Source organism: Microtus ochrogaster, chromosome 5, assembly GCF_000317375.1.
Source record: "Microtus ochrogaster isolate Prairie Vole_2 chromosome 5, MicOch1.0, whole genome shotgun sequence".
NCBI lineage: Eukaryota > Metazoa > Chordata > Mammalia > Rodentia > Cricetidae > Microtus > Microtus ochrogaster.
Genome location: NC_022012.1, coordinates 3,962,517 through 3,987,309, shown reverse-complemented (window position 1 = coordinate 3,987,309; position 24,793 = coordinate 3,962,517). Strand labels below are relative to the sequence as shown.

Below are 24,793 nucleotides of genomic sequence, written 5' to 3'. Positions count from 1 at the left end.
TGACTCTGTTTAACAGGCCACATTGGAAGAAAGAGGCAAAGTCTAGACAGAAAAAAAATCAAAACTATTGAACACCCCTACTGTCTCTGTTCTCTCCACCCAAATTCCCTCTTCAAGTTACTTTATCAGAAAGGTGTATTTATGCCCCTGAACACTTGATCAAAGTTATTACTGACTTTCATACTACCAATTCATTTTTATTCATTCCTGTTTTAATTGTGGTCCCAGAATTGATATTCTGTCTACTCTACTTTGACTCATGCCTCCACAATCCATTTAATAGTCATCATTAAATTAAAAATTCCATCACCAGATCTTACTGACTCTTCTACTCTGAGATATATGGAAATATAAGAAACATTTGCAATTTAAATGTCCAAAGTGCTACTCAGCTCCAGTTCCCCTATTCTGCACATGCTTTAACTCAGCAGATGGTTATCACATCAGCTTTGGGGTAGTCTTGATCTTTTTTTTTCCCTTCAGCTAATATCTGTGCAACAAGCTTCAGTGGTCCTGCATATATCTGGAATCCACACACAGAAAACTGTGGTTTGTATTTCCATCAGCAGTGCTATGCTCTTGAAAACAGGTCCCCTCAGTGGTCCCCAGTCCATCCTTATCTCCTACTCGGAAATCTGTTTTTCTCAAAATAGAAAGTGAGACTGCAATCTTGCCTTGATAAAAGGTAGACAATCTTTAATCACTTTGTATAAAAATCCTTTCACGAGGTTTATGAGGAGAAAAACCAAATAGACAGCTGACAGCTTGGTTAGATGTTGCTCCCTTCTCGCCATTTTCTACTATGCTCCAGAGACCCTGCTTTCTTTCCTTGTTGTTCCTGGAATACAGCAGGCCTCTGCCTGGACGGACACTCTTTCTTCTACAGCATCTGTAGAGTAGGGCCTGGAGACAATCTGCTAAAACTTTGGCTGGCTTGACATTCAGCAGGTATTATGAAAGTAATCCCAGATCCTTCTCCCAGTAAAACAACCGTACCAATTAGCAGCTCAAAAAGAACCCCAAGGATTAAGTTATCTACAGATATGTCTAGCTTCCCTGTACATTTTGGTGCAAAGATGTGTTATACTTTTTGCCCAAACGTTGTTTTCAAAAGTGATTCAACAAGCAATCTTCTAAGATGGACTGCCCCTCCTGCCCCTCTTCTGAACAGAGGACCTGTCAAGATTCTTGCTCATTGCAACAGGTATAGGTCCACTAATCACAGAACATTTCCATCATAAACCTCTCTGGAGGAATGGGTACCTTTGTGTGTCTCCTTGAGGAAATCAGGACATGGAATCAATCCCCAAACTGAAAACATATTGACTGCTGCCAGCACTATAACAGAAACCTGTTTACCTGAGATCAAGAAGTAAATTAGTGTCTTTCCACAGCATCTATGAAACTATGACAGCTTATCTTGCAGGTATTCAACTGGAAACCCGAAGCCGTTCATCATGGTTGACACCACTAACATTGTAGACTTTACCTATCTCCATTTACTATTTTTGGGATCCAGAAAATTATGATTTTCTATAACCAAACAAAACCAAATTAACAAAGTTAAAGTCTTGGACACTTCTAGACATCAAGAAAGGGGTGCATAAAAGGAAAACAACATTATCCATGTTTGAATTACATGATGACCTATATTTGAAAAAACATCACGGTCACAGAAGGCCAACTTTCATAACTGTCGGAATGACTTGGCTCTCAACATATCCATCACCTTCTGTCACAGTAATTTGTATGTCAGGAGGGGAAAATGTTCTGGGAAGGATTTGTACCAAACAATTAAGGACTCATTGTCACATTCTTAACACTAAACAAAAACTAAGACACCAAGTCAGAAAACAAGTTTTGCTCTGGGGATTTTACTTCTCATCTTTATGTTGTTTATTCCTTGCCCAGATAAAAAAGGAAACATCATTTAATTCTCCACAAAAAAAAAATTCTAAAGGAAATGAAGTTCTACCTCTATTAAATTGCACAATTTTATAAAATCTCTATCTTATGCATTCAGTAACTGTCTCAGACTCTGTGTATCCTGCTCAGAACTTCTGCATTGCTCTTTTCTGCTGGTGTAGAGAAGACATTTTATCTCAGGGTCTGGGGAGGGCTAAGAATAACGGATGTGAACATGAAGAGCAATGATGAACCTCACTGGACTTTGTTCAGAGTGGTTTTCTGTTTGAATGGCAAACGTAAAGTGAAACTATCAGAACCAAGGAGTCATTTGTGGTATTTTAAATCAGATACTGGAAAGTGGTTTACTCTGCTCATGTGAACAGAGAAGCTCCCTTTACATCTGGGTTTGCAGAAATTTCAGAAGCGAATTCTAATGGGAAGTCAAACAAGGATCATGGGATAAAACGCAGCCAAAGGAAAAAGTGTCTTTCCCTTTCTGGTGCCTGAGTTGGGATGATGGGCCTGAGCTGCTCTGGCCTATCCAGCCTGCAGCTTATACCCTGTATTCTGACCCTAAAACATTTGCTTCAAATGTTGGTTTTGTTTCTTTTGCAACCGACATTGTCATCTTTCTCCTGAGTCTCTGTCATCAACAATATTTCAATTCAAGCTAAATGAGCAAAAACACACAGATACCACCACTGGCTGGATACAAATAACTGCCCACTAAATCCTATTGTCTTGGCCACCCATCATATCAGGCCCTTTTAGCATCAATGTTAGCCTAAAACAGTAATACTATCTTATGCTTGGACCTTTAGCCTCCAGGAAAATACTTTAGGATCTACCTAGACTATGCCCCTAAGAATTTCCTGTGGCTATCAGAAAATTAAGCCCCTCAACATTTCACCATGGGTGGGTGAGAAGCCTTAGGAGCAATTAATGACTGCTGTCATTTTCTCCAGTGGTGTAGTCACTGGTAAGTTGCCTGTGTTCTAGTAAATAATCTCCTGTCCATGCTTAGACAAAAAATTCCAATTAAACCTGGGAGCAACACTCAAATTAACAAACAGGAGATGGGCTTGTTGAGAAGAAGAGCTCCTGTGGGAGGGGTGAGAGAAAAGAATGTGGGGTTAAATGGTTAAAATTATTATATAGATATTTAAAACCATGAGACAACAAAAAAGAATTTAAAGAGGTTTCCAAGGTATTTTTGCCTCAGTCAGTTTACCTACAGACACCTCAGTGGACACTATGCGTCTAAAAGGCCTTGTGGTCACCCCTTTTGGATCCACAGTTAGCATCAAAGTCAAACACATAGGAGTCACTCACCCCTCAAGCATGCACGTGACACTCAGCATGCCACAGTCGGCAGACAGTGAAAGGGGTCCTTGTTAAGTGTTTGTCTTGTACCCAACACTGTTGCAAGTGTTTATAACTTATAGGTAAAATGTTGAAAGAGTATATATGTGCACTCTCAGTGGAATGAAGGATTGGAAATGCTGATGTCTGCACTGAGTTTAGAGGGAGGTGAAGTCTTAAGTACAGATAACCAATGCGATTGATTCTAGAAATAAGCAGAAGTCAGCTTCCCCGGCAGCCGGACCAGAGTGTGCAGTGCAATGGGTATGTAAGATAGTGTGCTGTGTATCCTGTGTGGTTTCACCAGGAAGAGCTGAAAGAGGAAACTGCCTCCTCTACTTCTGCCTTTTCGTTAGGTGGGAAGTTGCATTGAGGTGGAATCAGCATTTTAAAGCTCTGTGTTTGCTTACACTCATTTACAAAGCCTCTGTTTGTGTTGATGTTGTGCTTGTTGAATAACTGGGCAGTTTTGGTTGTTCCAAAGTTGAGCAACAGTGAAACCGAGCCCCTTACAGGAGAAACAACAGCCTGATTTTACTTCCCTCTTTACCATTTCCCAGACCTGCAGGACTCAGGGTAAGACCCCTGAGGACTGGCAATATGGTGGGTGGATTTCTCTGAAATGGTGAAGTTCACTGATGGCCTCTGCAGTCCCCCTCCCCAGCCCAGAACCAAGCAAGAAGAGGAGGCAAATCAGAATCCTCAGATGAAGAATGGGGGTATGCAGAGCCACGCAATGAGTGAAGGGAAATCAAAATTTTCATATGAAGAAGAGGGAAGGAAACCAAAGAACAGCATGAAACTAAAGAAAAATGGAATGTAGTGAAAAATAGCCTCTGAACTCCTGGCTGAAATGGATAGCCACTGGCCTAAAGAACTCACCTGCCCCAACACACCCATCAGCCCTCTACTCTGCCCTAGTCTGTCCTCCTGTCAAGCGCCTATGCATCAATCACCCTTTTGACTCCTTTCCTTTCTGCCTTTCCTAAGCTTGCCTTCTTCTCTGTTTCAAAGTCAGGAAACAGGGGTCATGGCCCCACTCCACAGCCTGGGTTCTTTCCAGGTTGGATTATAACAGTGTTCAGGGCCAGGTCTTATGTCTATGCAGGGCCACAGGAACATAGCTAACAACAGAGCAACTGCAGATTTTAGAATTCGTTCCCTGACATGTGACTTATGTACTAACTCCCTTTTGATGAAATAAGCCTTTCTCCCCGTTCTTCAAAGGCAGGATGCTTTAGGCTTGGGGTCAGCTGGTCATGGACCATATGGGAGGCTCTGTATTATTTCTTCCATCCCAAAATACCTTCCTTTTCAACTCCATGACATGGCATCATACTCTTTCAACAAGCACTGACCCTCTCTGCCACTCCATATCTTTGAAAGGCTTCCTCTTTGCTCCCCAAACTTCCCTTTCCTGTCTGGGAAGGGTCCTGTGGGCTGTGTGTTTGCTCATGGTCTGAGCTTGGAGAGTAGTTAAGTTGATATTTTCTGTTCACAGTCATCAGTGTGAGTCATGGGCTTTTCCCTAATTTAGAATGAATACCCCTGAGCTCGTGGTACAGCCTAATGACACAAACTTACAGATAAACACATTACGTCTCTCTGGGAGAAGTTAACATGGGAACATTGTGGAATCAGATGCAAACTTTTAATATAAAACAAACATCAAGGAATATTTGTGCTTACAGGAGGCTGTACCAGATTTGTATGAGAGTAAGTCATTTTTATTCTGCAGTGGGGGGATATAAAGCATTAAGAATTTTATATAAATAAATTTTTATTTGTAAATCTTCAACATACTCTACCTCAGTGAGTCCTCTGGAATGATTTCCCATGAAGTTATGAGTGTATACTTTTAGCTTTAGTAATTATAACCTGCTGGGGACACAGCTTGGATGTTTTTCCAGGGAACTCAGAGAATTTCTTGGCCATATAACCAGGATTTTATCTAAGTGATGCTTTAAGATTTACTTCTCCATAAACTTACAATTATCTACATTTAATTCAATATTTCTTTTTTTTACAGTTCATTTTTAAAATGAGGGTTCTCTGTCTTGTGAAAAATGAACAGTTGTTTGCCCAGCACCAGAAATAAAGTGAGGCCTGTAGAACATGGGGAATGGTGTGACTTAGCTTTTCTTTGAATTGATGAAATCACAGATTTCATTACATTAGCCTTTGAGAGAACAGAACTTTTTTAGCCTTGAATTACAGTCTCATGGAAACTGACCTATTGCTCATTCTAGGTCTTTAAAAATTATAGGCTAGGAGTTATATCTGGTCTGTGTCCTTTTGGATCATTCTGAAATGGCAATCAGAACATCCCCATATGAAATCGTATTAGGAACACAAGGCTCTAGAGCTCCACAGCAATGATTTTTATAGAGACCGCCATTGTCATGACGGGCAGCTTCACAGTCAGTATGTCTCCTACCCTTTCTACCTGTACTTCAGAATTCTTTATGTATTTTTTATTATTGACTAATGAATTTGAGTTGGTAAGACTGATTTTCTGAATCATCCACCCCTTCATCAGGCATATTTTGCATCTCACATTGTTCTAAAACTCACAAGCATAGTACCAAGCCCCAGAGTCTGCCCTCAGTATCCAAATGTTTCAAACATAGATTCCTTGTGCTGCAGTATCAAAGAATTCCCAATCAGTCTCTCCAGACCATGACGGGAGCTCAAGGGGAAGCAATGTGGAATTCAGATAAAGCAGAAGAAAGAATTCTCTGAGGGGCACGCTGATAGAAATAAGGCAAGCATAGACCGTTCCAGGGAAGAGAAGAGCAGCAACAGCGAGCTGCAGCAACAGGCACAGCTCTCATTCATTGGTAAAACACAAAGACTGGAAAAAATGAGGAGAGTTGATATTGGAGACTAAGACAGCAGTCAGGCAGCAGGAGCCGGTAGACTGTGCTTGTTCCCCTTGGAGCATCTCATTGATTTGGTTGCTGCCCATGAGTCAATTCACAGAAAGGAAAGTTCTATTCTATTATGTCTCAATGCATGAACATTTTAACTTAATGAATTAGATTTTTAAACCTCTCTAAATGCATTGTGTACATTCCCCCCACTTTGATGCATCATGCTTGCAATAATGATCAAGTCTGTTTTGATGAGTACAGGGTACCCTTATGTCAATGATACCTAACTGTCAACAAAACATCAATATTTTAAGTGGGTTTGGTGGTTATGGGACATTCGCTCCTACAGTATAACCTTCTGAGTAGCTCATCTTTTGAATAAATCTGTAAAATGAATTGATAGCAATGAAAATTACGAAGTCCTAACGGCTGTTTCTTCTCATTTGTTGTTCCTGGTATACCATAGGCTTAAGGTACAAAACAAAATTCATGAGAATCGAGAAACCAGTCTTTGGCTTAGGTAGGATGAGCACTTACCAATTCTATGCATGATCTCCTTGAAAGTCTTTCCTTTATACAAAATTCATGCATGTAACACTTTCATGTTAAATTTCCATGCAAAGTACATTTAAGAAAAGTAAATCTTGTTTTTAATCCTTTTATTCTATATGTGATCTGGTCAAAATCTAAAGGGAGAAAAGGGTTTTGCCATGAATAGACATGGTATGACCTAGGAAATATATGCTCTCTCTTTTAATACAAGAAGACTGCCACTTTCAGAGAGTTCTAAGGTTAAATTTAAAAACCTTAAAATTTATAATAATGATAATAATGTTAAATGGGAAATATTAAAGTATAAGTAAAAATGTTATTGTTTAAAACATATATAACGCATGAATAAAAAGATATGAAAGTATATGTATGCATATTGTATTATGTACATATATATGTGAATATGTGTATTTAATGTATACAAGCATATAAATATATAAAAACTTATTTGAAAATTATTTTTTTAAATTTATGTAATTCTTATTAGTACATTGCTGGGAGACACCCGAAAGGTCAGAGGTGTGTTGTAGTACAGAGTGGAGGTGGTTGTCTGGATGAACAAGGAGATCTCAAGGGAAAAGAGTGTCCTGAGAAGCTAAGGTCTCATGCTACTTTCATCTTGACAGTTTCCAGTGTTTGTGTGTCTTCTTCTTCTAATTCTTCTGAAAAAAATGATAAAAGAAAGAGAAAGAGATATAAAAATAAAAATTCCAACTAGAGAGAGAAATCCGCACAGAGTGGGGGGACCTACAGGAAGTCACCCAGTTGAACGGGACTTGTAAGGAGCTGAATGAGAAGTATGTGCTTCGTGTTCAGTTGGGGAAGTTCCGTCCTTCTAGAGGGCTATGACCTCATCCTAGATCCCAGAACTTTCCCAGGGCAAATTTCTTTGCAAACCATGCTGTCATCTTTCTCTCTTTTCTCTTTATTTTTCTATTGATTGTGACACATGAAAATTCCTGTTTCTATAAAACTTCCAATTTTAGAATACCATTATAAATTAAAACATGAAAAGGAAATGACCTTTGTCCTTGTTTCTGACCCCTTCGATCTGAGTTTAGAAGGTAACATGAAATTCACCTTACTTGCCCAAGAGCACCGAGAGAGCATTGCGGATATGTACCCTAGCATCTAACTAATTAGGTTTGGATCTCTGCTGATTGAATACATGACTTTTTAAGGATTGATTCCCAAGTTTAGACTTTATTTTTCTCATTTATAACAATATGCCTACTTCATAGGGTTGCTATGGGTATTAAAGAGATTGTATGTACAAAATGCTTAAACTATTGCCTAGGACACAGGGTGTCCTTTAGTTATGTTTCCTCTGCCAAGATCTCAAGAAACTGATCAACATGCTGGCCCTTCATAACACAATATAAATTGATGCAGATTAAATAAAGCTAAAAATTGAGTTTCTCAGTTTTACTGTCATATTTCAAGTCTTCCATACCACAGAGGACTGCCACATTGGGTAGAGCAGATACAGAACTTCTCTGCCCTTGCAGAGGGCACTAGTACATGTTGTATTAGCAATGATGGAACAGAAAAGACTCTCAAGACAGGAGAGAGGACAAGGCTGTGATGGGACAATCAACTGTTCCAAAGCTGTACTTAATTCACTCTGGAACAGGTGATGCATAAATCACTTGGAGTTTCTGATTTGGGAGATCTAGGCAGGACCTGGTTATCAGGGCTTCCAGTAAGTTTCTAAAGGATGATCAAAGAATGCCATTAAGAAGCCACACTCTGGAAGACCATCTTTATAGAATGCAGGCTCATGTGTGGTGTGTGCCCTCTGTGAAAGAGGTACAATATCCACATTTCTTACTAAAATTTCTTTCCTAATATTTTTCCATCATAATGTCACCCTGGTTCTTCTTCCCCATCTCACCTTTCACAATCTCACTGCTGTCACATTTGTGCTGTCTTCCTCTTTATGCTTTTATTGCTATCTTCCCTATCCCTAACATTGGTCTGATGTACAAAGGTCTCTCAAACAGTAATGTCTCCCTTCAAACTAAGACTCCTTTAACCAGGAAGCAAAAGTTTCTCATCCATCTTTTCAAAAGGTGTATATCCAACAATCATTAAACAGTGAAATAAACTATTACTTATCAAATACATTGGGTTTTGACCAAAGCAGTCTTAACAGTGGAGGCACCCTGCCTGAGGTCAGCTTAGCTTGTTCCTTGGAATCTTTAGTAAGTTTCTTAATTCCCACACACATCAGATCTTCATCTCAAAGTGCAGGTGATGAGAAGTGCTGGGAGCATTGAGTAAGTTCATGTGTGTATAGTGCTAGAACTCTACCTTGTATATAAGAAATGCTGTGGGCCAGGCGATGGTGGCGCACGCCTTTAATCCCAGCACTCGGGAGGCAGAGGCAGGCGGATCTCTGTGAGTTCGAGACCAGCCTGGTCTACAGAGCTAGTTCCAGGACAGGCTCCAAAAAACCACAGAGAAACCCTGTCTCGAAAAAAAACAAAAAAAAAAAAAAAAAGAAAAAAGAAATGCTGTGTTAGCTATTGCTATTTCTGTTGTCATTGTTAATTATAGTAAAATCATGTCAAAATAATTGGTTAAGAGCACTTATTGCTCTTGCAGAGGACCTGAGTTCAATTCCCAGAGCCCACATGGTAGCCCCCAACAATCTCTAAGTCCAGTTCTATGGGATCTGACACCATGTTCTGGCCTCCACAAGCACTAGGAATGCTGTGGTATACTTTCATAGATGCAAGTACAACGTTAATATGCATAAAATAAAATAAATAAATATAATTTTAAAAAATAACTCTAATTTTTACACCTTAGGTAGACCTTTTGGTGAAACTTTAAAGAAAACTGTGTGAAATGATAAATTCTGTGTAAAAAACAGCAAGATGAACTGAAGAAGAGCTTTAGACCATTCTGAGTTTCCCTTTCCTCTTTACACTTGGAAATGATATTGTCACTTACCACGTGCTTACAACTGGATTTCCTGTGAGTTTCAAACAAGCTAATGTAAATAAAGCAAAGAACCAACAATATTTTCAGGTTAGAAAGTACAAAGTGCAAGCCCCTTAAATTTGGTAAAGACACTAAAAGACAGTGTTCCCTATGACCTTTCCTGACTTCTTATATCTCTAGCACACTGGGGATCATATTTCATTAGTTCCAAGATATATAGCTCTCCTATTTCTTTTAAATGCATTTTAATTAGAATACAATTGTATCATTTCCCCCTTCCCTTTCCTCCACTCAGCCCCTCCAGGTGCTCTCCCCATGTCCCACGTGCTGCAGCTCTCTAGCTGATGGCTTCCTTTGCCTTCCATCGTCACTGTCACACACACAAATGCATCACAGATGAGTCCAGACTGCTGGAAAAGACAAGATCTCCTGAGAAAATTGAGAGCATGGGGGTCACCGGAGAGGGCAGAGGGGGAGGGAGGGTGTGGAGAAAAATATAGAACCCAATAAAAAAATTTAAAAAAGATCAGCTAACAATTGCAAAAGGAAGATGAATGGGATGGAATCAGAGGGTTGAGAATGGTGGGAAGGGCAGAAAATATGTTCAAAATGCATAGTACAAAATTCTCAAAGAATAAAAAGTATTTTTATAGAGGGGGATGTTTTTTCACAGAGCACTTCCTTGTTCGCTTCTTTGATTTTAAGGTTGGCTTTGAACTTTCCAGATGTGAGTGCTGGAAATTAGGACTGCCTCTGCAGTGCTCTCTTTGCTGGCATGATAACATGAAGAAAGCCTGTCTGTTGGTTCGTAAGGGGCTAAGGTCAGAGAAAGCAATTCAAATGCTTGTCTTCCCCTTAAGAAGATTAAGACTGTACTATGGGTAGATGGGACAAGGTCTAGCAGAAGTTGTGGTCCCTGATACCCCTTTGTAGAATAGGTACTAACCATTCTAGAGTACTGAAAATCAAAGATTTTCAAGATTCACGGGCCATCCAGATTCAATGTTGTTTCCTGACACCTGTACGTTGACACACCCTATACAAATTTCTACAAAATTGTTTCTTTTTATGTCAGAAACAGGACCAAGAGATGGAATTTTAAAAGCATTTTCAAGAATAAAACTAAACTGCCTTTATATTGGAATCTTCAAATTTGGAATTAATGTCTCAGAACTGAAAAGAAAAAGCACTGTGCAGGCTGCTAAATGGGGGAAGTGAGTCGTGTTCAGTGCGGGTCACCGTGACCAGCATGTCAAGATGTACAGAAATGTGCAATCAGCGCCACTCACATGTGGGTGGTCAAAACAGCTCTCTAAGTGGACTTAAGACCCCCTCAACAGGAGGGAAGTCACTCCTGGGACTAGAAACCTCGCCAGCTTCCCGGAGTAAGTGTGGTCATGGACCTTAGGAAGAATCACTGTTTTGCTAGGTCAGCATGATTCCTTATTGCATTCTAAACCTTATCTTTATACCCGCAAAAAAACGTAGCTAGCATCCCTCACCAAATAAGTATCTCTTTACATCAAATGGAGATCATTACAGAAAACCACAGCTGGACATAATCGAAGACCAATAGAACATGGGGTCAGAATGCTGCTTAATGAACCTGGCCCAACCCCATCACAGCCTTTGCATCTACGTATGTGGTTCAGGGAACACCAGGAAAGAGAGGGCAGAAAGATTATGAGAGTCATAATATCAAGAGTTTCTCTCCGAGAAACAGCTACATAGACAAAACCAGAACAGTGGCAATATCAGTGGATTCCTAATGTGGAGGGGGCTCTGCTGCGTCTCACTGGTCTGGGGGGAGCTCCACTGTGTCTCACTGACTGAGGGGAGTTTCACTGTGTCTCACTGACTAGGGGGAGTTCCACTGTGTCTCACTGGACTGGTGGGGAGCTCCACTGTGTCTCCCTGGACTGGTGGGGAGCTCCACTGTGTCTCACTGGACTGGTGGGGAGCTCCACTGTGTCTCCCTGGACTGGTGGGGAGCTCCACTGTGTCTCACTGGACTGGTGGGGAGTTCCACTGTGTCTCACTGGACTGGTGGGGAGCTCCACTGTGTCTCACTGGACTGGTGGGGAGTTCCACTGTGTCTCACTGACTGGGGGGAGCTCCACTGCGTCTCACTGGTCTGGGGGGAGCTCCACTGTGTCTCACTGGTCTGGGGGGAGCTCCACTGTGTCTCACTGGTCTGGGGGGAGCTCCACTGCGTCTCACTGGTCTGGGGGGAGCTCCACTGTGTCTCACTGACTGAGGGGAGTTTCACTGTGTCTCACTGACTAGGGGGAGTTCCACTGTGTCTCACTGGACTGGTGGGGAGCTCCACTGTGTCTCCCTGGACTGGTGGGGAGCTCCACTGTGTCTCACTGGACTGGTGGGGAGTTCCACTGTGTCTCACTGACTGGGGGGAGCGCCACTGCATCTCACTGACTGGGGGCTTCCACTCATCTCACTGATGACTGGGGGGGTTCCACTGCGTCTCATTGGACGGGGGGGGGGGGAGCTTCACTGCATTTCACTGACTCGAGGGTGCTCCACTGTGTCTCACGGGTCTGGGGGTGATGGAGGAAGGTCATTGGTTAATTAAATAAAGAAGCTGCTTGCCCTGATAGGTTAAAACATAGGTGGGAGGAGTAAACAGAACAGAATGCTGGGAGGAAGAGGAAGTGAGGTCAGACTCGACAGCTCTCCTCTCGGGGGCAGAGGCTCAGAGAGACACGATGCTCCACTCTTGCGGGCAGAGGCTAGAGCTCTGCTCTCTGAGGCACACATGATGAAGCTCCGACCCAGGATGGACGTAGGCTAGAATCTCCCTGATAAGCCACCTTGTGGGCTACAGCAGATTATTAGAGATGGGCTAGTCCAGGTGCGAGAGTTAGCCTAAAAGAGGCTAGATAGAAATGGCCAAGCAGTGCTTAAAAGAATACAGTGTCCGTGTAATTATTTCTGGTAAAGCTAGCCTTACGGGCAGCAGGGTGCTGGGGACGCAGCTCCACCGCTCCTATTACTACATGGGGGGGGGGGGGAGTTCTACTGTGTCTCACTGAACTGGGGGGAGTTGCACTGCATCTCACTGGACTGGGGTGTTCCACTGCATCTCACTAGACTGGGGGGGCTTCACTGCATCTCACTGGACTGGAGTGAGTTCCACTGCCTCGTACTGGACTGGGGGGAGTTGCACTGCATCTCACTGGACTGAGAACTACAGGTGACTGATGCCTGCTGGGAGAGCTGGCTTCCCACAGAGATGGACCCTTTGTCTCTCCTACTTTAACATTGCCAAAATGACACACGTCTTATATTGTGAGCCTTCTTGCTGTAGCTCTGTCAGCTGTCAACCATTGCCATGACGTAGTTTTAATCAGTAGTGCACATGCGGACATTAAAGGCAACAGCCTCCAAAGGTTCAGTGTGGGTGGCAGTAGTTCAAAAATAAATCCTAGAAACAGTGTGAAATAGTCTTTTCAAACATAAAAAACAAATAAATGTGTATTTGTGTGTGTGCCAAGGACTATAGGGAGTCCATAAGGAACAGTGGAGAATCAGGTTCGTTTAAGAAGCATTCTGAAAACATATAATTATGAACTCAGTCTAATTGTATAGCATGAATCAATTGCATTATTGGAATTCTTTTAAAAAAAAAAACTATTCTAGGGGCTGGTAGAGGTGTCTCTGTGCTTAAGAGTACTTGCTACTCTTGTAGAGGACACAGATTAGGTTCCCAGTGCATCAGGTGACTCCCAACAGCCTGCAACTCCAGTCCAGGCCTAGTCTACACCCTCTCATGGTCTCCATGGGTGTCTACACATACACAGCCACACACACATAAAGAAAAATAATAATAAATAAATAAATCTTAAAACTGCTTCTACACCAATGTTCTGTTCACCATTTAGAGCAGGCATGTGTAGAAAACAAGAGTATTAAAAATTCTTAGTTAAAATGGGATTTAAGGGAGTCACTTCCTGAATGTGGCATGTTCATGATCACGTAAAAAAATTATTTTACATATGTTCTCTTTTATGTGTTCCTAAGTTATACATAAACCACATCTATATAAATTTAGATATAAAAGCTATTTCAACAGATATAAAATAAAATCTAAAACAAAACGGTTTCTTGAAAATGCATAATTGCTATCACCACTACAAATTCCAGCTGCTGAGAGTTACTGAGATGTGGGGTCCTGGTTCACAAAGACAGTGAGTGCCTGGGGAATCTAAAGAACTGAAATAAATTAACGACATTGTCATCTTGGAGTAGTGAGCAGCCCTGGGTGTGACGACAGATCCTGGAGAAGACACTTGCTCAACACTGTAAAAGAGCAGGGAATTTCCACCCAGCCCACAGATAGGGCAAATGTCTGTTTTAAGAATGCTAATATTTTAACTGATTTTTACTCCCTTAAAAATAACTGGGGTGAGTTTTATTTGTAGCAGTTTAACTACCCTTAGAATTCACCTCATTTCCAATTCTTATTGTAATTGTGGTAATTTGGGAGTTCATTGTGTTAGCAAGCCCCAGGGGAGCCTCTCCCTAGAGTAGAGAAGGAGGGTTTTATGCTGGTCACGTCAGGACAGAATGTTCCAGGCACCAAAGTCAGAGCTTCTAGAATGGAGATGTGAAATCTGCAGTCCGTCTTAGCATGACCATAGACTCACCTGATTTCTGGCAGTGCCTATCTCTGGGTAAATACTGTACGAACACTTTGTTAAGATAAGCAAATCTAGTTTTGGTTTGAGCTGTTTTTGTTTTTGTCTTACTGATTTTTTTTTTAGTTTGTTTTTGTTGTTTGTCTTGGTTCTTTGTTTCGAGAGCAAGAGAAAACACATAAAGTTGGGTTGGGAGAAGCTGGCACAAGTTGGGAGAAAGGAAAAATATGACCATTTCATATATTTCAAAATATATGAATAAATAAATAAAAACTTAGAAATAAATTATACAAATCCTACAATAAACTCTAATTTCACAGTGTTTTTTTTTTTTTAAAGATTTTTATGGGGATAGGTTTGTGTCTATGTGGGTGTAGGTGCCCACAGAGCCGAAGAGAGCAACAGATCCCTTAGAGCTTGAGGTCTAGCTACCCTCTGTTGGGTTGGGAACTAAATCCTGGTCCTCTCAAAAGTAGTATAAGCTCCTGACAGTAGAGAATCTCTCCAGCCCCTCACACACTGTCACACAGCCAGTTTCTCTGACACAAACTTCCCGATGGCCAGAAGCAATCTCTACACATCTCAGGAAAAGAGCACTTTGTATCTGTAGTTTCTTTTTATTTCTTATTTTATTTTAAAAACTGTAACATAATCCCTTTCCTCCTTCAAAAACCCTCCTATATTCACCTACTTGCTCTTTTACAAATTCATTGCCTACTTTTTCATCAATTGCTTCATTCCTTTATGAATATACTTAAGCATAATCTGCTAGGTCTGTATAATGTTACTTATATATTTTTTTTCAGGGCTGACCATTTGGTGTTGGATAACGAATTGCTGTGCTCTTCCCTGGAAAGATATTCCTTCCACTTGCAGCATTCCTTAGGTGCCCGTAGTTCTTAGTGTAGGGTTGAGGTCTTGCGACCTTTCCCAGTTCACTTTAGCTGTCTATGTTGTTCATGTCTATGTTGTTCTACTGGTTCAGTTCATGTTTAGACACCCATGTTGCTGAGACTTTACAGAGTAGCTTCTGACATTACTAGGATTCCCAGTCTTACAGCAAACTCCATGATGCTCCTGTGCAATGTTCTCTGAATCTTATGTGGGGTGCTTTGTAGATATATTCATTGAAACTGGCTTCATAACTCTGTAATTTTATTGGCTGTGGTTTTCTGTCATGGTCTCCATATGCTTAAAAGAGAAATTTCTTTGATAAGGGAAAAGGAGTCTATTTACCTGTTAGTATTAAAACAAATACAGTGTAGTTAAGGATTCCATTGGTTTAGTAAAGTGGTGGTTGTAGGTTCTTCTCCAAGATCCACTACCATTAGTAACTAGCTAAGTTTCCAGAACGGGTCATGGTTTCCCTATTATTGAGCAAATCTTAAGCCCAATTAGACGGCTGTTGACTACAACCAAGATATGAATGCTACTATTGCACCGTTATCATGTCATGCTGTTCATTGTTGTGGTTCACACTTATCATATCTGGGTAAGACTATTGTTTGCCTCTCTCTTTTGAAAGCTCGCATGGTGCCTTCTGGTGCTGTGAGAGCCACTCCTCAGGGAGGAGGCTGTCAGGACAGTTCCAGCTCAGGAGCCTCTGGGCCTTGTAGCTGAAGTACATGTGTCTTCAGCAAAAGAACTTTTCTTCTAAAACTGGGGTAAGGGGTGGCAAATGAAGGCAATAATAATACCCTGTGTGTTTTAGGAGTCTCTTGGACAACCTTGTATCAAAAGAGGGCCTCTCATGCTTAATTTTGGAGATTTTGTTAGGTGGTCTTTGGATTTTGAAGGGAGCTTTGTCAACCCAGATGAGAAATTTTTATGTAAACTATATACTTATGTTTCTGTATAATGTCTGTAACTTTTAGAGAGTTATGATCAATTTGTGGGTCTTTGTTAAATTTACAGGTTATCTATAGAACACCTATTTTGGTATACTAACTCTCCTTGGTGAAAAAGACTGGCCATATTTCAAACCTTCATTTTACTATTGATGGAACCAATGGTGAAAGAGTCTTTGGTTCCTTCCTTTATTCCCATTTGGCCTCTGCAAACTGTGTAATGTTGGGCACATCCATCAGCCTCTTATCTGTGGGCTTTTTTCTTATCAGTAAAATAAGAATTTTGAATGCTCACACCTCACAGATTGTCTTCCTTTTGAATGACTAGTATCTGTGAAGCACAGAAAAGCCCACAATAAATTCTTCTTATGAGGTGTAATCAAATCATGCCAATGGAGATGACTAAATAAATTCCAAAGTTAATTAAAGGATGGGAGAGTCCAGCTTGACTCTGACCTTCAAAAATGAATAACCGTGATAGGAAGAAAAAGCCAGAGTCAAATCGCTGTGCAGATGTCTGGTATTTTTCTCTATGTCTGTCTTCTCTTCTCACCTGCATATTACATGGATATAATAAGCAAAGCACAGGGATCTTGGCTCAGTATATCAGAACTGCCATGTGACTCTCCAAATTATCTATGGCAAGAGGGAAAAAGCAGAATGGACGGAAAATGGCGTGCTGAACCTCTATATGGGTACAGGATAATTATTTGGGGTGCTGAGAAGGTAGAGGCCCCTGCCAGCCCTCTACATATGTGTGCCAGATGTACTTTTGAGATATACTGAGTTGGGCTCATGTGAAACTTAACAGCCTCGTAACTTCCTGCTAGTTTCTTAACATCTGTACATTTCATCATAGTTATTTGTAAAACAAACATGAAAAATAGATAAGTGGCTGCTTTCAAGAATCAACTCCAATCATACAACTAGACAAAGACTTACTACAGAGTAAGTATCCCAAAAATTAGCTCCTCAGATGTATGGAAATAGTTTTGATTAGCTGTCTGAAGAAAAAGAAATATGTTGTATTGTATATAATTCTTGTTAGTATCTGTTCTACTCTTCCCAGAGCTTCAGTTAGCTGAATTGGAGGCCAGTTGTGCCACAATCGTGTGTAACGGGAGAGCTGGAACACTTGTTTGTGTAAGAATGCTACTCAGTCAATTCAATGGCAAGTCCTGAGAAGCATACCAAATTTTAATGTCAGAATTTAATTGAAATATGTTGTATAGATGAAGAAGTCCCCTTACTGGAACTAACAGGACACTCCTAAACCAAAAGCAATCACAAGTGGTAATTTAACTCATTGGATCCAATTATATCTAGCAGGTTAATGAAACAGAGAAGAAAAAAAAAGAGTGAGCTCAACTGAATGTCCTTTTTATGATTTTTATTCTCTAAAAGTCAAATTGCCCTGAGAAGTTACTTCTAACTACTCAGGGAGGATGGCTGTGTGGAAACAAAGGAAGCACTGCTTCCTGAGAAGAAAGCGACACTCTAAGTAGGACGAGTGTGGCCCTGTAAGCGCACCGAAGACATTCGTCTCCGGGTGCTGACACCCTAAAGACACGTTTCCCAATAACCAGTGTTTCTCGGCAGTTATTGATTATTTTAAGTCATGGGAAGTTTTGAAATAACAGGTGTGTCTGTAATGCAAAGTACTCTCCCTGAGGTCAACAGTGAGACCCTCTTGTATGTACTGTAATGGCTGGGGGTGAGGTTCTCCTGTATAGTAATGGCAGGGCTGGGTGAGGGAGCTGATTCTAAATGAAGCTGGGAACCAGAACCAATCGTGCTTTCCACACCTGCTTTCCCCTTAATGTGCAGCTTCAGACTGTTTACTTTTCACTATTAAATCATGGGGAATAATAATAGCTGATGTGCATCAATACTTCTTTATATCTCTGCATTTGGAATATTATAGATTATTCTATTTACAAATTGTACTTTTTAATTTTCCATTGGTTTTTCCCCAAGGATTATAGTTTTCAGTAAGCTATGGTGGTACACAACTGTAATTTCAGCACTCAGCAGGTTAAAGCAAGGAGTTCAACCTGTACTACACTGTGAGTTCAATGTTAGCCTGGACGAGCAAGTAAAGCTCTGTCCAGAAAGAAAAGAAATTACATTTTTTGAGGATAGACAATATATTTGCCTCATAGTTCAGTCTTTAGTGTTACTCATGTCATTTCAAAGGACATAACAGATACTAGGATTCTCACTGAATTCAAACACTACCTATATCTTTGTTTCCCTAAATATGATTTAGAAAATGGAATTAAATATCTCTTGGGAGTTGAAGAAATGACTTACTGAGTAGAGTGTTCATTCTGCACATGTAAAGCTCTGAATTCAAATCCCCAGAACCCAACCCAAAAAATAAAACAAAAATTCAGGTATGGTTGCATGAATCTGTAAGCTCAGCAACAGAAGGTGAAGACAGGCTGATCCCAAGAGCTCACTAGCCAACAGCTAGCTCAAAGATAAACATAGGGGTCAGTGAGAGGCCAGGTCTCAGTGGAAGAGTCAGTAAGAACAGAACCATCAAGAAAGATAAGTCCTACTCTGTCCTAGACATGCACCCATAGGGACACAGGTCTTCAGTCTCGTGCACATACACATGCATGCACACACGGGCACACACATGCACATACACACAATTGTAATTAACTTTTAAAATAGAATTGCATTATTTTCTTTTCTATCCTCACACTCATATGCATGCACAAAATAAATCAATAATCATGATTTAAAAAACGTTTAAGAATGAAACTGCTGTGTTTTCTTTTCCAGATGTTCTGTCTGTTGTTTCTTTTGTAGAGGTCACCCCTGTTCTAAGCCTCGTTCTTTCCTAAAGGTTTGACATTTTGTACACACCAGGTTTACACCTTCCCCCTAACTACATTGCTGCTCTAGGTTCTCAAGCTGCCATCATACTTGCTACTTAGTGGATTCTGCTGTTAGCTCACTCTCTCCGAGTTAACTGTTTCTGTGTGCTTGGTCACTGGCTGTAGGGAGCCTATTTTTAGCAGCCTTGCTCTTGGATGAATCTCCTCAGCAGCCAACATGGAGAGGACACTTCCTTCTTCATCCTTTAGCGATTTACTATACTAAGACCGCAAGACTTGAAGATCCCTTTGCCAACTAGGCACACAAAAAGTAAAAGCTCGCATGGCATGTAGGCTCTTAAATTGAAATTCTCAAGGGGACTTGTCTTCCTGGCATTTACCCTAACTCTGTTGGTGGCCATTGTTTCCTCTGACCCTGTGCTGTGGGCATCACCTGCCCTGACCCTGTGCTGGTGGGCATCACCTGCCCTGACCCTGTGCTGGTGGGCATCACCTGCCCTGACCCTGTGCTGGTGGGTATCACTTGCCCTGACCCTGTGCTGGTGGGCATCATTTGCCCTGACTCTGTTCTTGGGGGCATCATTTGCCCTGATTCTGCTGGTGGCATTATTTTTTTAGCCTAACTGCTTAGTATTATGAGAGTATTGGTTTCATTCAAGACATTTCTCAATTTTAGTTCTCTGCCTCATTTGCAGCTAAGACCTTTCCCACACTGCGTTCTTTCTAGCATCTTTATTCTTGACACATAGCAATCAGTTATAATTTTGAGCAATTTAAATAATGTTATTGTTTTGTTTCATGGTACTTTTGATCAAATCCAGGACTTTAGGGATGTAGGTGAGCATCTTACCCCAGCCGCCAAATTACTAATGGTTTCAAATACATTATTATGATGCACTGGCTACCACAGGGTATTTTTCACATTTATTTTTGGAAGGTTCATGTACTCCACAGTACACATACAGAAGTCAGAGGACATCTTTCCAGAGGCAGTTCTCCCCTCTCACAACATGTATCCTGGAGCTCAAACTCAGTAGGCAGCAAGTGCCCTTACCTACCCACTGAGCCTCTATACCTTGTGCTACGATAAGTTTTTATTGTTGCTTTGGACTTACTTTATTGGAATGCCTATAGCTTTAGTTTGTTGTACCTTGTCATTTTTCACAATCTGAACAGTAATAAGTAACAATTCAATAGTTTATAACTCAGTGATTAATGGAACTAAACCAACTAATCTCTACTGGTTTGCAAACCCTTAACATATGTGCAGATGCCTGAGATTATCCCTCAGGTTCAGAGTCACAGACTAGAGAAACTTCTTTAATAAAAGAATTCTTGGCTTCTTGTCAGGACATGGGACTTTCTTGTTATTCATGGCTGAAAATAGATTACAATAGAATATACCATCTGCTTTCTAACTGAAAGTTAGAAAATAAGGCGCCATGGATCCTTCTTTCAAAAGTGCCATCTTTAAGATAATAACCCTTCACTTACCAAGGTTCGAGAATTGCAATTGTCTTCCACAAGATAATTTCCCACAATCCTCAGCAGGAAAGACTCCAAAACTATGTGTATAAACTATGTGGAATCTTACAGGGAAATCTCAGTGATTTGAGAAAATCTCACACCTAAAGTGTACCAGTGATTGCCACAATTACACCAGTACACATTCCACTCTGGAAAAAAAAAAAAAAACTCCCATCCCAAGTTTAAAAGTCCATGAAGTGTTCATTTGTACCCTGTACCAAGGGAAGGCAATTTTTTTAAACATTTTCTCCTGAATCACCTTTATTCAACTGTAAAATCTAAAAACTTTGTCAGAGAAGACACTGGATGAAAAATAACCCTGACCTCCATGGGAAATGATAAATTCGAGGAGAAAAATCTTTAATTCTGGAGTGTGGTTTACTCTCAACATGACTCAGCGAGTGTCACCCATCAGGACCTGAGCCCATCACCAAATTTCTCTGCATCTGTTTCTTACCTATTCTCATGTAGTCTGAGATTCCTGCACCAAAGGAGAAAACACTTTTGCTCTAAGTAGTGTATGTCTAGAGTTCTCCAAATATATAATCGTTGAATACATAAGTTTTATAAATTACAAAACATAGTAGTAACTCAAAGGCCTTCATGATCTAGACAGTAAATCACATTTGAAGGCATTATGAAAAGTGTTCAAATAACTTGGAGTTCTTTATGTAATCTCACTGCTAATACTATAACCACAAATTTTAAAAGCAAATCACTTTCCTTAAGACAAAGAAATCAATTATAATAGATTGTAGAATAAGAACATTTAGTTAATGAGATCATCTAATTTTTTGAAGATGCAGATAGTTATCAAATCACTTAATTTAGCCAACAGGAAATGTTACTAAATAGCATTAGAGCTTGGTGAAAGTCAAGGCAAAGTCTTCCTATGCTGCCCAGACTGGCCTCAAACTCGAAGCCTTGAAGTAGATAAGGTTATACATGGGCGTCACCTACCTGCCGTGGCTTCAAAGCAAATTTACAAACAACTATGTTCAAAATGCTAGCATTTTATATCATTACTTTTTCTTGCCATTTATCTTCTTGCTTTTAGTGTGTACTCTGTCAAGAAGCCAACACAACATCTCCACAGACTTAGAAATGCAGGCTTTCCAGCTGCACTTAAGACCCAGGGAACTGAAGTCTTAGCAAAACCTCTAGGTAGCATATGCCCATCAAACTGTGGGAAGTCTGGGTCTGCCGTAGGAGACAGAGCTTTTCTGGGCTGGGAGACGGGCCTACTGCACAGGCATGAGAACCCTAGTTCAGACCCCAGCACCCAGGTAAGCACTGGGTTCAGGGGCGTATGTCTGCCAGTCTAAGTAAAAAGGGTGAACCCCAGGGTCAGTGAGATACCCTGTCCCCAAAAAGTGATGTGCAGAACTGTAAAGGAGGACATTCCATGTCAATCCCTGGCCTCTACACACCAACCGCAGGCACACACACACACACACACACACACACACACGAGCACACAGACATATACCGCCCCTGCACACACAGACGGAGGGAGGCAAAGGGAGAGGGCAGGGGGAGAGAGAGATTTATAATTGGGCAGCAAATATAGCATTGACAAAAATGTCCTAAAATTAGCTGTTGACGATGACTACAAAACATAATAACTACTACATGTGTAATGCTACACTGTACAACCTAAGAGGCGAATTTTACATTGTCCGAATTGTATCTTAATTTTTCAGACATGGAAAGGGGGTGGGTTATTATAGACGCTTTAGGCTTGCATAGCGCAGATGAATGGAACCACTTCCAACTTTTTTTTTCATCCTGAAGAAAAATGTAGATGCCCCATTTCCTGGGGCTCAGTTCTCACCAGGAAAGCAAACCACAGAAGGCCCTGGTCACTGCCCAAAAAACAATCTGTCTGTCACGAGGGTCCCTCAGTCCCTGCTGAAGGGATAGAACCCTCCCTCCACTAGAAGGGGCCACCAAGCTGCGAAAGGCTTCCCAGAAAACAGCCTGCGATGACTGTGACAGGCCAGGAAACCTGGGTACTCAATCAAGCAAAGATTAATCAAAGGTGCAAAGAGCCTGGAATACTATCTGCCTGCTGCACATGCAGTCAAAGTCCGGGGGGCGGGGGAGGGGGAAAGGAAGGGGGTGGAGACTTTGTTTCTTTGTTTCTCCACTCTCTTGTCTCCTTCTGTCCCTTACCACCACCACTGTCACCAACCTGCAATTTGGGTTTTGTTGTTGGTTGCTGTTTTTAAACTGGCTTTTAAGAGACCACTAGCAAGGAACTCATCCTTATTATTCTTTTGACTCCTAACAGGCTCACTGTTGTCCTGCCAAGGACACAAAAACCTGAACGGGTCTATTTCCCTGTCTTAATCTCAACTCCAGGGTAAGAAAGAAGTCTGGCCTCAGAACTTAGCTACTTGCTTTTTGCCTAAGTAACCCGAAGCAAGACCAGAGGATAAGGCATCGCTGGAGAGTGCACTAGCGAGTTCCTTCCGCAAAGTGCATTCAAAGACCCTGAGTGTTCAGTTCATCTCTCCCACAAAGACTGAATTGCTGGAGCAAAACTGGAACCCGTTCTGGTTGTAGATCGTGCCTGTTGACCAGTGCTACAGGGTGGCAGGGACTGTAAAACCTGACCAAACATAGGGTCCCCTGTGGTGACCTGGCATCCCACCACAGGTGGTGGGGCGGGAACCTGGCGGCTCACTCTGAGGGTGAGCGCACCCCTTAAGTGCCATCAGCAGCCAGCCCAGTCCCACAGGAGCGCACGTCCCTGGCTGTCTGGATGTCTGGAGAGACATCGCTGGTGGGACACGCGCGGTACCCACTTGTGCAGCCCATGCAGCCCGCACCCGCACTTACAAGCTGGGGTAGTAGCCATAGGGTGGCAGCGGGAGCTGCGGGCAGCCGTTGTCTCCCAGCTCTTCCATCAGCAGATAGTCCTGGCTCTCGTTGCGCCGTGCACCGGCTCCAGGGGCTACAAGCGGAGACCCGCCCCTCCGGGCCACGAACCCGGGGCTCTGGCTCATGGCACAGCTCCCAGCTGGCCTGCACCGGGCTCCCGCAGATGGGACCTGGGGAGAAGGGGCCGAGTCACCTACCGAACTGGCCCAGAGCAAGGCGCTGCCCGGGAAAGGAAGATGAGGAAAGGGATGCAGAAGCCGGTCTGGCTGGGCTCTGCCAGTGGCTTCCCTGCCAGCCAGGGTAGAAGTCACTTCTTAGGGGGTTGGGGGCAACCGTCAAGGGAACCTTGACCTGAGAGCATCTGGACCGCGCCAACAGGCGGCCCGGGCTCCCAGGCAGAGGGCACAGGCGGGGCCTCTGTGGCAGCCGCCAGGGAGAGCAGTGAAGAGTTACTATGTCAACCGCGACTCTCCCTCCAGCCCTCGCCTCCCCCGTTCTTCCCCCCCACATCCTCCGTCACGATCCCCACCTTTAAAGGGATCTAAAGAAAGGTCCAGAAATCCGCGGACCCCTGTCTGGAAGCCACAGCTAGCAGGGCCAGAATAAACCTAAACTAGGCGGAGCCAGGAGCACTCTTTATTTGGGGTTGGGAGGGCTAACTGCTCCCAAAGTAGGTTTGTTAAGTAACGCCAAGGGAGGGCTTTCTAGGAAGTTTCTTTTAAGTAACACTCAAAAGACAGGCTCCTCTCCTTCTTCCACACCGCCTTCATTTTCTTGGGATGTTTTTCCCGTTCCCAGTCTCCGAAGTAATTTGGACTCCGCTTTGAAATGAAGAATCGTCTGCGTTCTCACCGCCAAATGTTCTGAGAAAATCAGCAACAAAATGGGCATTTTCGGGTGGTGCCTGTTTGTTTGAGGGAAAAACCTCCCTCCGTAATTCGAGTGCCGGAATTGTTGCTCTGACTAGTGTGTTTTCTCCAACGTCCTAGCTGCTTTTAAGGCTTGGTTTAAAACTCTGATTAATTGGAATACATTTGACAAGTTGAAACCTGCTGAACAGGAACGTATAGGAATTCTCTCAGTAGTTAAAGTGCTGGAGGCAAAAGTGTGGGAACATGAATTGGGGTCTCCATAGTGAAGGACATTTCTAACTCCAGCGCTGGGGAAGAATAAAAGGGTCGCTGAGGCTCGCTGATCTGCTAATCTAGCCAAAATACAAGCTCCAGTATTGTCTCAAAACATCAGATAAAGAGTTCGCAAAGACAATTTAACTGACCTCTGACATCCACATGGCATCCAGAGCCTCCCTGTGCCTGAACACACACACACACACACACACACACAGAGAGAGAGAGAGAGAGAGAGAGAGAGATACCAGTATTTAT

The 24,793-nt window shown here is 42.1% G+C and overlaps 1 protein-coding gene across 1 annotated transcript in view; it reads right to left on the bottom strand.

Annotated features, from left to right (window-relative positions):
- Positions 1-23,533, bottom strand: part of Trpc6 (transient receptor potential cation channel subfamily C member 6) — a 120,821-nt gene extending 97,288 nt beyond the window's left edge. Inside the window, exon 1 of the mRNA XM_005346789.2 lies at positions 23,367-23,533. Within this exon, the coding sequence (XP_005346846.1) occupies positions 23,367-23,533 (167 nt within the window). The remainder of the gene's footprint in view (positions 1-23,366) is intronic.
- Positions 23,534-24,793: the final 1,260 nt, after the last annotated feature.